Below are 17,386 nucleotides of genomic sequence, written 5' to 3'. Positions count from 1 at the left end.
TCCATCGTTTTGTAATTATCGTGTTAACTTATATTCGGACAGCCGGTCAGACAGACTTCTGAATGAATTTCGCACAAAATTTAATAAAAATCTAAAAATGTGATATAAAGAATATATATTAAATTTCATCCATTTAGCTCAAAGAATTTTTAAGTTATCTTTTTCATAGAACAGATAGACGTAATGCCAAAAAATTTTGTTTCAAACTCATGGAGGTCTTAAATAAGATCTGTTAAAATCTCAAATCTCAATTTATTTTTTTTATTTTTAGAATATTTTCTCTGTACTTTATATGCTAAAAAGAAGGAAAAAAACATTAAAAAAACTAAATGCAAACTCTCATATTTCGGGTGATTTCTCACATTTTCACTATATAAAACACTGGTTCATTTTTTTTCACGATTTATATGAATTATTTTCGAATTAAGTTAAAGGCATTTTTGATTTACGATGTGAAACACAAATTTAATGTTATTCCCTCCAAGAATATAAATGAATCCTATTTATTGATGAAAACCAAAACCATCTTTACAATAAAATCATCCACAAAACGCATCCAAAAAAAATTTTTAAGGCTTAATCGTTCTTTATACACCAAATAGTTAATGTTTGCTTTTGTTGCTATTATCGGTTTAAAAGCAGAAAAAAAGACAAAACTACACTTTTCAAACAAAAATATAAAAAATTCAAAAGCAGCTCGAGCTCATTACCACTGTTTTCTAGCTCTAAAAGGTCAGATGTTAATGGTTCTTTTTTTTTTTATCCCTGCTACTACTACATGACATTCTGATAATAATTTTTTTTCTTCTCCATGTTTTTCCTTATCTTCTTTTGGGAGGAACTCGAAGATACTCAATTCTCAAGTCAAAATAACATTAACATATTATTAATTACTCGAACAGAGTTCCGAGACACTTTTTTTCATGTGTTAAGTCGCTATCTTCAACTTCGGACAATAAACCCAGCGTTTTCTTGAAAGAGCGTTATTGCATTCTTTAAGCCTCGGCGGAACTTCCTCGCATCCAAACAACTTATAAATTTTTTGCTTAACCAAGCAAACCACAATAACTTTCAGAGCTGCTTACTCGAATAATCTCGAAAAGTTTAATTACTGCTAGTTATTATAAATAACCCTAATGTGTCGCTAACTAAGGAAATGTTAGGATTTTTCATGTTTTGAATCTTTGTTTCGATATCTTTTAATGGGAATTTCCGAGTTTTCTTGCTTTTGACATACAGGGGAATATTTGTTGGTTGTAGTTTAAAAGATGAACGATAGATGGCGCTTATATAGAGGAAAGAACGGAAGGAGAATGAATAAAACAAATGTATTTCATATCTAGGCTTCTCTCTTCCTTTTCTTTTCTTTTTTTTTCACATTTTCTTAAAAAAATCGAACAATTTTAGTTTAGAATGCGGTAGAGGTCAAAGATTATTTCTTTATGTTATAATTATCTATTATTAAGCAACATATAAAAGAAATACATTACATTTTAATGCTTCACACATTTCTCATTAAAATGTAATGTATTTCTTTTATATGTTGCTTAATAATAGATAATTATAACATAAAGAAATAATCTTTGACCTCTTTTTAAAGAATTTTTAAAAATCTTTTGATATGAAAATAATGCTGAAAAATATATTCTGGTTCTACTTAATTAACAATTCGATTCAATGGATTGAATCGCATTGAATGAATTGAATCGCTTGGAATTGGAATTATTGGAAAAGGAATTATTTGCTGTGTAAGTTTGACTTAATATTTGTAAAATTTAGTTGATTCATTAACAAAAATATTCTTATTGTTAAATTTTTTAAAAAATGTCTTTGTGACTTACTCATGTGCCATCTTATTCGAGATATTTAGTAGCTTCACAAGTATCTCGGGGGAATCAAAATATAAACTGAACATATTCGTCCAAGAAAGAAAGTTGTATTAAAGAATTTCCTTGAAACTTTTTCTTATTTAGCACGTTTATATCATTTTACTTGTTTCACATATATAAAAATAGAAATTTAAAATCGTTTTTTCATTCATTTCCAAATGTATTTGAATTTTTAAAAAAATTGTATACTTATGGGTTTTGGATCCACCTCAGATCAATTTTGAAATAATCAGCGCAAATAAGCTACATCAAGAAATAGGTAAAAATAGAAATACTGGTGGTAGAAAAATGATACTGTTTTAAGATAGAAAATTAACTTTATTGTTTAACTAAATTTTTTGGCTTTTATTTTAAGAAAATATTATCTTCTTTTACGTTACACAAAATAAACCTTCATGCTTATAAAAAGATAAGTACATATTTTGTCTTCGTGGCCTCTACAAACTTAGACTTTCTTTTAATTCACAATATTTATACGTTACCCTAGATTTACACGGTAGTTACACCTAAGTACTTTGCCTTTTCCTAATTTTGGTAACCACTGTAAAAGTACCCGAAAAAAAATTTTTAGAATCAAATTACATAGACCTGAAATCAATTCATAAATTCTTCGCCAATCCTGAAAAATCTGAACTACTTTTAAAAAGTCATGCATCATCGCTAAGATATTTTTGGAAGTCAGATGAAACAAAATTTTAACATAGCGTTTCCATTTCTAGATTAACCGGATACTCACTATACGAATAAAAAAATGTTTTAAAAAATCGGTTGTAAGAACTTCAAGATTGCTGACATAATTTCATTTCTAACGATGCTCATGCACGCATATGTGCACGCTTTAGCTTTTAAATCAGTCTCCAGCTAGGCATTGCTTTCTGAAATTCATGTTCTTTTCTTTTTATCAAATTCTCGTTTTAAAATAGCAACATAAAAGTTCAAATATTGAAATTTTACAACGATATATGTTGGAATATACAGTGTAATGGTATATAACAGAAAGTCTCAATTCAAATAAAAACAAATCGTCATAGCGCTTTCAGCTGCTTTTATCGAATACTCTTACAGCTACACTTAATTCAATTCTTTGCTTAGCTATTTAATAAAGCTAAAAATATCATTAGAAGTGGTGGGGAGAGGTCTCGCTCGCCTTTTCATCAAAACCTTCGTTCAGTTAAGGGAAAGATGTAATATAAATCAAGATGACAGAAATAGGTAATTAACAGCAAGTTTATTCAAGCACAAAAATAGGCTTAATCATCGCCATATAGGTAATTGCTATGCCTTGCCAATAGAAATTGAGATTCATGTCTTCTTACAGAATTATCTCACAAAATATCATTTTTAAAACTTTAAAAAACAATGATGTTGATTCCAATTCCGTGCATTTTTTCGTTATTTTTAATAATTTTTTTATTCATTTTGATATATAATCTGTCATAGTGTTTTAATGTTATGATAAAATTCAAACTCATCCATCAAAATATTTAATCGCGTGCTAGTGCCAATGATATAAGTAAAATTTTAAAATTGCTTTCTTTGAATACTAACTTTGAAGTAGAATTTTTACTTTCTCTTTTACTTCGTAATAATAAAGATTTTTTTTAATTGACAGATCTAATAATTTATAGCAGACAGATTGAATTTAATTCATGCTTTTCAGTCTCATCAAATATCAAATGAAAACTTTTAAAATTTGCGTTTCATGTTCACAGTTTGACAGCTTAAAAGGTCAGCAATTTGGCCGATTTAACCAAAGATAGCTAGCTAATAGTAAAAGAAACAACCGTACTTGTAAAAAAATATTGACCTATATTTTTGGACGAATCCTTACGTTTCAAAAATATTGAGTCTTAAAAACACATTATTAGATTAATGTCTGTTGAAATTTTGAGTTAATTAGTTATATTAACAATCTAAATGAGAAAAAATATGTTTTATGTGGTTTATGATAGTTGCTATAGATTGCTTTAAAATTTTGAACGAAATCCCTCTCTAGGATAGTCTATCTCTCTCTCCCCATTTAATTGTATGTAAACATGATGTATTTTGAACGAAATCCCTCTCTAGGACAGTCTATCTCTCTCCCCATCTAATTGTCTGTAAACATGATGAATTTTGAACGAAATCCCTCTCTAGGATAGTCTATCTCTCTCCCCATCTAATCGTGTGTAAACATGATGACTCTAAAAAAAGAATTCAAGCAATATATTTTGGAACAGATTTTATCACATGAATTGCAGAACCGCCTAAGGTTTAGATAAAATCCTCTAACTGCTTGATTGTTTTTATGTTCTTGTGCAAGTGAGCGTCACAGTTTAAAGAAGAAAAATGAAATTTGTCATGTCGTCCTGACCTTAAAATTGGCTATCTCTTGCAAATCTTAGATCCATTTAATCTAAATAGGATGTACTCGATTCTTACCACTGTTTGACAAGGCACAAAAACGAAACACTAGCTACTACATAAAGTTTGTTGGCGAAACATAGTCGAAGGTAGCTTTTGCGCTGAAAAACGCGAATAAACTCAACATAAAGTTTGTATGAGAGAAAGTCGAATGAAAAGTATTCTCTTTAGTTCCTTCTGTTTTATAATTCGACGTATAACAATTAAAACATCGTTTCATATCAGATATCCACTACTAGAGACGAATTAAATGGGTCCAAGTCAACTCAACGTGTACTCACAGTGACCGTTGCCAGAAGTCCTTCGGGCACGTTGGCGACGATGATACCAATGAGGAAGATGACGGCGTCCAGCCAGTAGTATCCCAGGATGAAGGCGATGATAAAGAAGGCGACCCCGAGGAAGACGGCCACGCCGGTGATGATATGAATGAAATGTTCGATTTCACGGGCGATGGGCGTATCGCCCATCTCCAGCCCTGAAGCCAGATTGGCAATACGACCCATTACAGTCCGATCGCCCGTGTTGATGACGACGCCCTTGCCACTGCCTGAAGACATAAAATCGCCAAATTAATAACATGCATTTGATAGAATAATCATTTCAGATTCTGCACTTATGCTGCATAGCTTAGAATTAATTAAAATTTTCTTTTATCTACATATTTTATCAACTTTACAGGTGTATAACCCATTTTTTTTAATCTTTGAATGTGGTACTAGTAGAATATTTCTTTCATGTATAGTCTGACACACAATATGTATAGTCTGACATATGACTGAACTTTATTATAGCTGCAAGATCCACGCTATAATAAATTACATTCACAAATACTAAGACCTCTTCAAGATCACTCAATAGCTAAGATCAAAATATCACTCATCAAATGAATTTAAATTCTTCCATCGCAATTGTAATACCTCCATTGTAATTATCATTTCTTTTTAATCTTTTTTCACTTTTTCCCCTTCTTTTCCTGCCATTTTGCTTATCCAACTACTGAGATAATTCAATGTTATAGGCACTGGGGCAGCAGGATGGCCTTATGTTATGTATCTGAAGCCAACAGGGATTGTTTTCCCTATTAGCTCCAGTCTGTTGATTGTGGTACTCCTCCTAATAATCTTCAATGTACTTCCATTATCTATTCTTACATTATTACTTGCAGAATATAGATGTACAGAATAAAGTAGTATTTTGATATTATCTAAGAAAACACGATTTATTATTTGAGCAACAACAGTGAGAAATTCGGTGCCAAAGTACAGATTATCCACCAGTTTTGAATAGTGCTGTTTAAAAAGGTTTTAAGATTGAATTTACATACTAAAGTAGATCTTACGGAAAGAGCCTATTACTTTTGTTAATTCATTGTTTACATTTCTAATTGTAGCAAGATAGTTTTATTTGTGGCAATTTGTAGTGTTTTTCCAATTTTAATACCTGAATTTGTATGAAGTAAAATGTGCAGTTACAAGTTATGCACAAACATTTATATTTTATTGACCTAACTACAAAACAATTAAAAGTAAGTAATATAACACAGTTGGTTTGTGACGAATCTACATATTGAATCGATTTTAATCAATAAATCACATTTTTAACACTTACTAGCCTCGTATTTATTCAGAAAACAATCCATATAAGCAAAACTTCAGACAAAAACTCTACGAAAAATTCAAGACGTGGAATATTTTATTTAATAAACTGCAATAGTACGTCGAAGTCATGTAAATAATACTGAGAAAAGCAAACAGACATTTTCAGTTTGGTATTTATTTGAAATATCAAAGTAATATCGATTTAATATAGCCAAGAGGATAAATGAAAAGATTATTAAGCAGTCGAGTAAAAAGATGTGCATTCTAGGATATCAATTTAATTTTAGGGACATGAAAAATGCTTGTTTTCCCAGCAATAAAGAGAAAAGTCATTCTTTTTTTCATGGTAATGTCAGTCGAAAGCTCCAATTTCTGACAATCTACATTTTTCAGCGTGCAAAAAGTGTTTTTAGTGATGTCTTCTGTTTATGGACTTTAAAATTCACGCAGTCTTTGGTTACAACAACAGTAGAAAAGATGCTTTTATTTCTGTAATAATCTTCTTGGCTTCCCATCTTAAATGCGCCAAACTTTTTATCATTCTTCCAATTCAACTTGATAAATGTTGTTTACAGCAGAAAATAAATAAAATCTCCTAAAACCTCGGATATTTTCCAACATTACAAGAAACATATCAGATGAGAAAACAGCTTTGAATTTCTGACAGAACAACGAACAACGACAGATAAAGCGAACAGATAATAACAATTTCAAAGATCTTATTGAAAATAACTGAATATAAATATAATTTATGACTTCTGAATTATTTATGTATTCAAATTTATTTATTATTTATTCGTTGCTTTTTTTATTTGTAGCTTTTTTTATTTCCAGACGGTGCTTTTCTTTTAATTTTGTCAAAGAAACTTTTCTGAAAAGGTCCAATGAATTTAACATTTGAGAAAATCTTATTTATAATTCTATTTAATTAGCTGGTAATAATAAAAGTCAAATAAAAAAGTCATCCTTGCTAGCTTTTCTCAACAGTTAACTTCAACCGACAGTTTCCACTAAATATTTAAACACCAAGTAAGATGCAATGTAAGCAGCATTTTAAAGCTTTATATCTTTTATTTCTACGGATCATTAATTTGTAAGCAACATAAACAAAAAATAATTAATGAAGTCAATTCGTGAATTTGGCGTCTAATTTATATGAGTAACATAAATAAAAAAACTAATAAAATGCATTCGTGAATTTGGAATCTAATAAATTAAATACCATTTTCATGTGATATGATGATATAATATGACATGATGTTATAATATGACATTAAAAACCAAGCAGTGGGAAATGACATGACGTGCGAAATTATGTGATAATAAGGATCCTTCCAATAAATAAATCAAAATACCTTGAAATAAAACGTACAAAAAGGCCTTGCAATTAAAAACTCTGTGTTTAGATAACGAAGATGGCGCCTGAATAAGCATAGCTCTTTCTGCACTTTCATAATACTAGCTAAATGTCTTCGTCGTTAGCTCTCTAATGCTCTACTTTATCAAAAGCGTTACAGTTTTTCATTCTTTACCTAATTTTTATCATATCACTCCTGTTATCATAATACTAAATTAAAATTAATTAAAATCTGAATTAAATTAATTAAATAATATTAAATTGATTTATTGTTAATATCTAAATTTACCATACACACCAAGTTGAAACATAATACAAAGAAATCGAAGTTTCATTTAAATCGATATTAAATAATTCACACGAATATCGGTATTCAAAAAGCATTACAGTAACCAAAAAACCGTGACATGAAGATACAAACCCATAATTGCTGAAACATGAAACATGAAAAAAATTATCATTTCTTTTGCGTTCTCTTTCTTTGTGATGATGTGCTTTTATGACATCTGTGGCATTGAATCACGAAGAGATGATACCGATGACCCTTCCTCAACCATCCTCTCAATTAATAATCAGCAAAAAATTACCGAAAAAGATTTTTATAAAATTATATCAGTATATTGAACAGATATACTGATTCCTAGATCCAAAGCACAAGCAAGAATTCACTGATTAATTTATTTGTAATTCATTAAGTTATACAAACCAGCTGGAGTTTTCTCCCAAAAATTTTCTAGTATATTCTCCCATAAAAGTGTCAATCTTGAGAACACTTACATGACATTAGCGTACAATAGTTACGAAATTTTAACTTTTGGCGTTAATTTAGCATTTTGACTGAATCTTTCATGTTATCCTTGGCGAGCTTATTGGCGATTAATCCCTGTCGTATGGTTAACAGTATCCAAATACCGAATTGGCGTTTTAGACACGTTTTTCTAAACCTTTGGAAGCCAAAATTTGAACAAAACTGCATTTGAAGTCACAAAATCCTATACCAAATTTGATTTATTTAAGTCATTGCGTTTAAATGTTTCTGAAAGTACAGATCGACAGACGGTCAATTCCTTATTGGATATGGCTCAAAATTTGACTGATGTCTATGCTATAGATGTTAAATCTGTGCAACAAATTCTTATCTATCTAACTCTCTTCGTTTTGTAATTATTCAGCTAACTTCTATTCGAACAGCCAGAAAAACAGACTTCCTCTGATCAGATTTTACACAAAATTTGATAGAAATCGAAAATTTGCATAAAAACCATATACCGAATTTCAACGGTGGAGTTCAAAAATATATATACAAATGAAATTTCGGAAAAAATGTTAAAATTTATTTCAGCAATAACATAACTTTTATTAGCTATTAAAGATATTTATTAGTAACATGTAGCACATGATTATGGATGGTATTTCTTTAAGCGTTCGAACCTGATTAGCGGGGATTCACAAGGAAAATTTGTAACACAAGGAATATTTGTAAAAAAATACTCAAATGAAGAAGAAATGTGATACTTTACCTTCGACACAGTTAGTGGAGAAGAAGGCGATGTTCCTTGTCTCCAAGGGGTTCTCGTTGGTCATATCCGGTGATCGAGTCTGAGGTTCGGATTCTCCGGTCAGCGAAGAGTTGTCAACCTTGAACCCTGCCGCTTGTATGATTCTGATGTCTGCTGGGATGCGGTCACCCCCTTTCACTTCCACGATGTCCCCTTGCACCACCTCCTCTGCAGACAAGGTGAGTTTCTGTCCTCCACGGATGACGGTGGCATACTGAAAATGAAAAACATTCAAAATGAATTTCTCAAGCATATTTTTGCAGCTCTAAGTGTATTGCAACATGTACTAAACTTTGTAATGTAAAGGGTGATCTGAAAACCAGAAAATAATCAATTTATTTCTTTTCTTTATTACCACACAAGTTGATATACCTGGCATTGCTCGGAATTTAAATATTTTTATGTATACTTTTAATTAAATATTTTTATAAATAATATAAAAATTAATTTTTTTATAAATTAGTGTAATGCATACTTTTCTTTTATTATACCACGTCACTTGATTTGTTTCCCCTTGGGTCTTGGTCACTAGTCATCGTTTGAAACAGAATTGCATATCAGTTCTTTCCTTCAGTTCTTTTAGGCACCGTTCAATAACTATTTTACACCAATGGCAAAAAAAAGATATTCCAAACGATATTTAAAAGAAATTTCAAAAAATTGGGTAAAGTAAATCAGAATTTTATTGCATTTCAAAATGATCTGCTTTATTTCTTAATAATTAATTAAAAAATTGAAGAAAAAATGTATAAAAGAATTTATGGTTGCTTCAAAAGTAAATTTTTAAATTTTAAGATGGTATTAAAATATTTCTTATAAAATAATTCGCTCCCAAGTTATTGCAGAAAAATGATAAATCTTCAGTTAATTTCTAATAAATAAAATATTTGATCAACTTTTGAAATTCGTTAAATCAACGGTATTCTTCTTTTTGTCTTTAAGAATAAATGTGCAAAATTTGTTTGAAATCGGCTGAGTCGTTTCAAGGATATGGAACATATATACGCACATAGTCACAGTGACTTTTATTTATATTAAGTTATCGTCGCCCATAAGTAACGAAATATATTGATTTGCAAATACTCTGAAAATATTAAAATAGCGTATTTTCACCAGGAATACACACGTGTATAAATTTTTAACTTTAAAGCTAATAAGAAAGCGAATTAAAAAAAACAATTATACACACGTGTATAAAATTTCAACCTTATAGCCAATCAGAAAGCGAGTAAAATAATCAATTATACACACGTGTATAAAATGTCAACTTTATAGCCAATCATAAAACGAATAAAAAAATCAATTATATACGCGTGTATAAAATTTCAACTTTATAGCCTATCAGAAAGCGAATAAAAAAATCAATTATACACATGTGTATAAAATTTCAACTTTATAGCCAATCAGAAAGCGAATAAAAAAATCAATTATACACGCGTGTATAAAATTTCACCTTTATAGCCAATCAGAAAGCGAATAAAAAAATTAATTATACACACGTGTATAAAATTTCAACTTTATAGCCAATCAGAAAGCGAATAAAAAAATCAATTATAAAATTCCATCTGAAAATAAAAACCAATAGCGTAAAACAGTAACGTCAAATAATTTCATAGATTCATTTAAAAATCATTGCTATTCTTGCACTTTTTCAAAAAATTGTTAGCTAAAAAGTTTATATGATGTTTGATTGTTTGGTTTTTCACACTAAATGCATTCATGCTTCCTGTGAAAAAATTGTGTGGTAGGACGTATTAAGTAAATACATCTGATCACATGTTCATAAAAGGTCTTTTAGAAATATTTCTTTGTCTTAAGGTTGCCATGAAAAGATATATTTTTCGGCAAGATCTAAAACGAAATGACACAATTGATCCAGTAATATAAGCGCTCCCTTCAACGTTCTGCGATGTCAATTTCCGTTTTAGTTCCAGTTTCAACATCTGTTTCAATTCTTCGCTGTTTCCCCACAATTCTTTCACAAGGAGTTTACTACATAAAACAGTCTCGATTGTTCCAGTGACAAATTCTGTTTCTTTCAAAATATAATCAACCCATGTGATCCAGATCTAAAATCTGTTATCATCTGGTTGATGAAATGTTTGTTAACAAATGTTTACTAAAGGAATTTATTATTTATACTATAGGATTTCACAAACATAAACATCTTTAGTGGAGATTTAGGACGGGGTCATATACAGCCCTTTCCATCTGTAATTTTAATTATCGGTTATTGCAAATTGTAGCAAATAACAGTAAAATAAATGATTTCGAATACGAAAAGATAACAGAAATGGTTCTGTCTGAAAGAAGAAAAAAATCTTTTTGATTACAGTGCTTGATGGGGATTGAAAGTGATGAAGACGTTTGATGTGAAAGCAATAATTACGATAATAGCAATGTAGAACGCATTCCTTTTTTTTTTAATCTAATCTCGCATATTAAAATCTATTTCCATCTATTTTGGGGAAATAAATATTTGAAAAGAAGGATGCTGAGTTCAAAGAATGTAGCAAGTAACGTTCCTGAATCAGACTTTCATTAAATAAATTTTGTGCCACCACAAGCTGGTTGTTTTTAAAAGTTCATAAAAAAATCAACAATGTTATCTCTTTTTAAATTAAATGTTAAGGTGGTTAAATTGTTATTTTCATATTCGATTTTAAATTCACCCTTTATTCCATATATTTCCTTGAAACATTTTTTCATTTCCCTTTTAGCTGATATTTGGTGGGTGATAAATTACTGAACGATGAGTCTAGGTCAGTGACTTCCTTCTTAAACATGCATGAAATAAATGGTCTTCAAATGCCCTTTGCCATTTCGATATCTAAGTAGCTGTTCCTCAATACATCGTCATCGTAGAATGTAATTTTATCATACATAAATTCAAAGCATGGCGACCATCTAAAGCACAATTAACAAAAAATTCATGAAAATTCCATATTTTTAAATATCCCCATTTTAATTTAGATTATAACAGTTAAACTATTTAAGACCATAATTTTTGCTTTTCAAATTAGTGGGACATTTATTCGTTGGTAAAATCTGACAGTATGGTAATTTTTCCTTTTCAAATAAGTAGGAAGTTTAATCACTCGTATAATCTGACTAAGTGGTCATTTTTTCCTTTTCAAATTAGAAAGAAATTTAATCCCTGGTATAATGCGACAGTATGGTAATTTTTCCTTTTCCAATTGGGAAGAAATTTATGTCCTGGTATAATGTGACAGTATGGTAATTTTTCCTTTTCAAATTAGAAAGAAATTTATTTCCTGGTATAATCTGACAGTATGGTAATTTTTCCTTTTCAGATTAGAAAGAAATTTAATCCCTGATATAATCTGACAGTATGGTAATTTTTTTCAGATTAGTAGGACCTTTAACAGCTGGTATAATCTGACAATATGGTAATTTTTCCTTTTCAGATTAGTAGGACCTTTAATCGTTGGTATATTCTGGCAGTATGATAATTTTTCCTTTTCAGATTAGAAAGAAATTTATTCCCCTGGTATAATCTGACGGCATGGTAATTTTTCCTTTTCAGATTAGAAAGAAATTTTATCCCTGGTATATTCTGACGGTATGGTAATTTTCCTTTTTCAGATTAGAAAGAAATTTAATTGTTAGTATATTCTGACAGTATGATAGGTTATATATTCTTGGACAAAACAGTAAAATTTTCTTAGGGCTAATCATAGGAGATGCAGATTATATTTTCGTGGAGAAAAAGAAATTCTAACTACTCACTGATCTGTAAATTCTGTAACGATAAGATTAAATCCTTTTTCTAGTCGATATCATTGTTTGGCTGAAATTTTCAACAACTGATGAAAACAGAAAATTATAGTAGGACTTTTAAAATTGTGGCCAGCAAACATATGTTTTTTTACAAAAAAAAATGAAAACAAATACATTGTTAGTGGAATTAAAATCTTTTACCTGAGGAACCATGTTTTTGAATGATTCCATGATTTTTGAACTTTTGGCTTCCTGATAATATGAGAAAATTCCTGTTACGATGACAACAGCAGCAAGCACGACTCCGAGATATAGCTGGAAAAAAAATAAGGATTTTTTTTTTAATTCGACAGTTTTCTAAATCATTCCAGAATGAAAAAACATTCGCTTAGTAAAATAAGAAATAGTGTATTTTATTTATATTAATATAATATATTTTTATTGTTATTAATATTTTTCAAAAAACTCATCAATCGACGAACTCCTAATTTTTAGAACGTTTTATTTAAGAGCTTTTAATATTTTAATTTTAGATTTTAAAAAATATATAATTGTTTCATTTTGCAAAAATACCTAAATGTAATTTTTTTAAAAATACTCAATGGCATGGCAAAAAAAGCACCTTTTGAATTTCAATCTGTTCATAGATATAGATTTAGATATACAGAAAGGGATAGAGAGAGACACTTAGTTTTACCATTCTAAATAGTTTCATTCGTCTTATCTTTTAAAGTAAATACGCCAATCAAACAAACTTAAAAACTCTTCCCAGTAACTGATTATGTCAGCTGTTATTTAACATGCTAATATAGGTAAGTACCCAACATGAATATATCATCATACAGCAAGAGTCGCAGTTTTTTTATAGATGTTTCCCATAATCTAATGATTTAAAATTTTAAAATGCAATAAAAGCCCACATAACATCTGTGGGTGATATTTTCGAGACTTTTAATTAAGAAATTTTTTGAATGATTTTTTACCTGAATAAATAAAATCACGTTTTGATCTCAAAAGACTAACAGTCTTAATACAAAGCAAAACAGTAATGGCATTAGTAACTAAACGGATGCGACACCCGAATAAATCATTACGATGCTTGAGAACTTGAAGCCATGAATTATAATTTGGAACACAAAATATAGAAAGATGAGAATTATGCTTTTTTTTAAATTTCTTATCTTTATTTATTTATTTATTTTGCATATGAATAATCAATTTAAAAATAAATCGGAAAACTTTCCACCTAAAGTACTCTCCTCAATAATTATCAATAATCGATGCACGGCTAATTCAGGAGATTATCTTTAATCTCCCCTCCCTCTCGCTCTCCCCATGCATGCAAGTTCCAAACCAACTACATCATTATTAACCCTTTAAAGGGTTTTTTTTTGGTCATGATATGTTAAAATATTTTTAATATTGAAATTGTATTAAGACAAGTGATTCATTTAGCTTATGAAATAAACTTAATTGGATTTATTAATTAATTTGATTAATTTATAACCAAGTTACAAATCAAGACACGTCGTTTTCTGTATGATAAGAAACTGAAACATCTAGGATTTTGTCTTATTATAAATTTTGCAAAAGGTTATGCCAACTTAAATATTACATTATTCAAAAATAGATGAATTTAGTGTGAAATATACTTCCCATGACCCTTGGAAGGGTTAACTCTAAGATGTGAGGTAGGTAATTCGGCAATGATTGCCAGACACACGCCAGGAGTTTTAAAAGAATATTCGTATGCTGTTGACATTTGAAAGACATAAATAACTCCATAATTCAGGTAACATTTTTCAGGTTCAATGAATATTTACCGGGACATGTTTGTTGGTCTTTATTTGCTGAGCACAGTAATAGTAAAATTTAATCAAGGAATAGAATCTTTAGTAAACATGTTACAGAATTCATAAAATAATCCAAAAATAAAAACTGCCAATACAATAATAAATCCAATCTTTTTCTTTTTCCTCTCAAAATATTTTTATTTATTTATTATTATTCAATGCAACTGATTGTCACAATTATAATTCACAAATAATTGCTAAGTAATCTCAATACCATGTCATCACTTATGCCCAGAGGTTAAGAACTTCGAGTTCATGCACTCCGTGACCTCTCCCTTAATTCAGCACTTTTTCACTAAATTATTACTCGATGCAATTGTCACCTTTATAATCCACAACCACGTGCTAAATAATCTCAATGCCATATTATCTGTTATATCCGGAGTTTAAGAACTTCGAGTTCAAGAACTCCATGACCATTCCTCAAATCAACACTGTTTTTGTTTGTTTTCCAGAAATGTTTAGAATCTTCTGTTACTTACGTTATCATCGGGTGCTTCTTCGAGTGATGAACTTTGAATGGAATATGCAATGAAACATAGAAATGCGCCGACCCACAAAAGGATGGCGAAACCCCCGAACAGCTGTTTGCAGAACTTCACCCATTCCGGCGTTTTTTTAGGGGGCGTCAAAGCGTTGGGGCCATCGCGCTCTAGAATTTTCCGAGCTTGTTCCACGCTCAAACCCTGAAAGAGAATTAAAAATGGTTATTTATTGATGTTATCAGATGAAGCATGGTTGGATTTCACCTTTTCATCGATAGTTGTGTACATCTAGAAATAGGATTGAACGTAAATTAAATAATAATTTAATTTCGCACTTCATTTGTAATTAAAAATAAATAAATTTGTAATTGCTTCCTTTCTTATTCTCTTTATTAAAAGCAATTGCCTTCTTCAACTCAATAGTGAAGTAAGTAAATACATTGTTTGATTATTTCTGCACAAAAATTCGTTAAAATATCTTTTATTTACTAGTATTTTATATTGCATAATTTTATATTATCTACACTTGTGATATCAAGGCGACAGGCTATCTTTAACTTACTATCTCATTGAATTTTGGAGAAGTCATAGTCATAAATACACAAACAGACAGCCGATTCTTTGGCTGATTTACCCAAAAAATTTATGTAAATTTTTAATTCTAATGATAAAATCGTATTTTAAATTTCAACCATCTAGTTGGTGTATTTATGAGTTGTTTTCACAGCTCTACTAATGAACAGAAAATTCCTTACTGATAGAAAGACTTAATCTAAACAAAGGAAAACCTCAACTGGACTTGAATTTGACAGAAATTGGCAGTCCTGCAAAGACCATGTGTCAAATTTCATCTCTCCAACTCCTTGCGTTTTTGGCATTTTGTGTGCACAGGCAGCTGACAGAATAGAGACGCCTAATCTTCCATACATTCTATAGAGATACTTAATCCAAACAATGGAAGCCTCGGTTCATCTTGAAATTGAGAGTTTTCTACTGATAATGTATCAAATTTCAACCTTCCAGCATTTTGCTTTTTTGACTTTATGTGTTCACAAATAGAGAGACCTAATACAAATAATTGAAAACCTCAAATGAGCTTTAATTTGACAGAAATTGACAGTTTTCTACCAATAATGTATTAAATTTTATCCTTCCAACTCTCGTTTTTTGGTTTTTTTGTGTGCACAGACAGAGACACTCAATCCAAACAATGGAAAGCCTCTACTAAATTTGAATTTGGACAAATATTGACAGTTTTCCATTGACCATGTGTCAAACTTGAATCCCTACTTTTTGGATTTGGGGTTGTTTGTGTTCACAGACAGAAATGCCTAATCGAACAACTGAAAACCTCAATCAATCCTGAATATATTTGAAAAGAACATCGAGAATTAAAATCAAGGGCATTCAATTACCCTCGTTTCATTATTTTCTAATTATCTACTATTAAATATGAGTGGGAGGAGTGTTTTTTTTCCTAATCCGTTTGAAGATGTCTCCAGTTTTAGCAGTCCATTTTGAAACTGGTAAGATCTATTAAACTACAATCGCAATTAACGGCACAATAGCTATACTTAAGCGGAAATGCAAGCACATTTTTCTGGGTCCTTCTCCTTAAGCTAAATGGATCGTTGTTGATCTAACTCAGCAATCTCTTCGGGAGCCCGAACAAATATTCTTTCCTTATACAAATATGGAGGAGAGCGAGGGTGACCTAATGACCTAATAGCATTCTATTTCGTGTGCTCTCAGCATTAGAGAATGAGTCCGATAACTATCAATGACCATCGATCGAGACATACTAACTCTACATGAGGTATTCATACAAGCTTGTAATGTTAGATAAATGAAGTATAAAAAGTAAAGCCAGATAGAATATATTCTTGCACTCATTTTATATTCAATTTAATCACAAAAGGAAGATAATCGAAACAAGCAGATTAAATCTCTTTTGCATGATTAACTCCAGAATTTGATGTTCAAACTATATACCAAAATTTATCTCCATTGATTGTTGCATTTTCATGATATCGAGTTCATGTACATAGGGGTAATAATTAAACTTCCTCTATCAACAGCATCATATAATGCAAATGGATGAACGGGTTACAGAGAAATTTGGTACATAGAATATACACGAGATGCGCTCACTTTGAACTGAGTCTCCCACTAATGATGGCTCTTGCAAAGAATGAAAAAAATTGAATTCCTTCCATAGCATTTGGAGGAATAAAAGGTATTGCTAAAACACTCCATACTTGCTTCTCCTTAAATCAAGAAATGTTCATGCATGTGTGTGTCGCCCGCGTGCGTGCGTGCGATAATCTAAACTATTTACTTTCTTCAAATAATTATTTTCGAATTACTCAAACTCTGATTTCACTTGAACTTCTGAATTACAAGGGCTTTTATTTTCTTATGATGATTCTTTAGAATATGTCGAATCAAAACGCTGATTCCTTTCTGAAACTATATAAGTTCAAAATGCTTTCACATAA

The 17,386-nt window shown here is 30.2% G+C and overlaps 1 protein-coding gene across 2 annotated transcripts in view; it reads right to left on the bottom strand.

The window, feature by feature from the left end:
- The window catches only part of LOC129984347 (sodium/potassium-transporting ATPase subunit alpha-like), a 90,769-nt gene that overhangs the window by 56,989 nt on the left and 16,394 nt on the right, over positions 1-17,386 (bottom strand). For both annotated transcript variants that reach the window (XM_056094212.1, XM_056094213.1), the window contains exons 4-7: positions 14,886-15,089; positions 12,752-12,865; positions 8,771-9,023; positions 4,574-4,842 (exon numbers count right to left, since the gene is read on the bottom strand). In XM_056094212.1, the coding sequence (XP_055950187.1) occupies positions 4,574-4,842; positions 8,771-9,023; positions 12,752-12,865; positions 14,886-15,089 (840 nt within the window). The remainder of the gene's footprint in view (positions 1-4,573; positions 4,843-8,770; positions 9,024-12,751; positions 12,866-14,885; positions 15,090-17,386) is intronic.

The sequence above is a fragment of the Argiope bruennichi genome, chromosome 9 (assembly GCF_947563725.1).
Source record: "Argiope bruennichi chromosome 9, qqArgBrue1.1, whole genome shotgun sequence".
NCBI lineage: Eukaryota > Metazoa > Arthropoda > Arachnida > Araneae > Araneidae > Argiope > Argiope bruennichi.
Note: the sequence above shows the minus strand (reverse complement) of the source record. Positions and strands in the feature narration are given on the sequence as shown.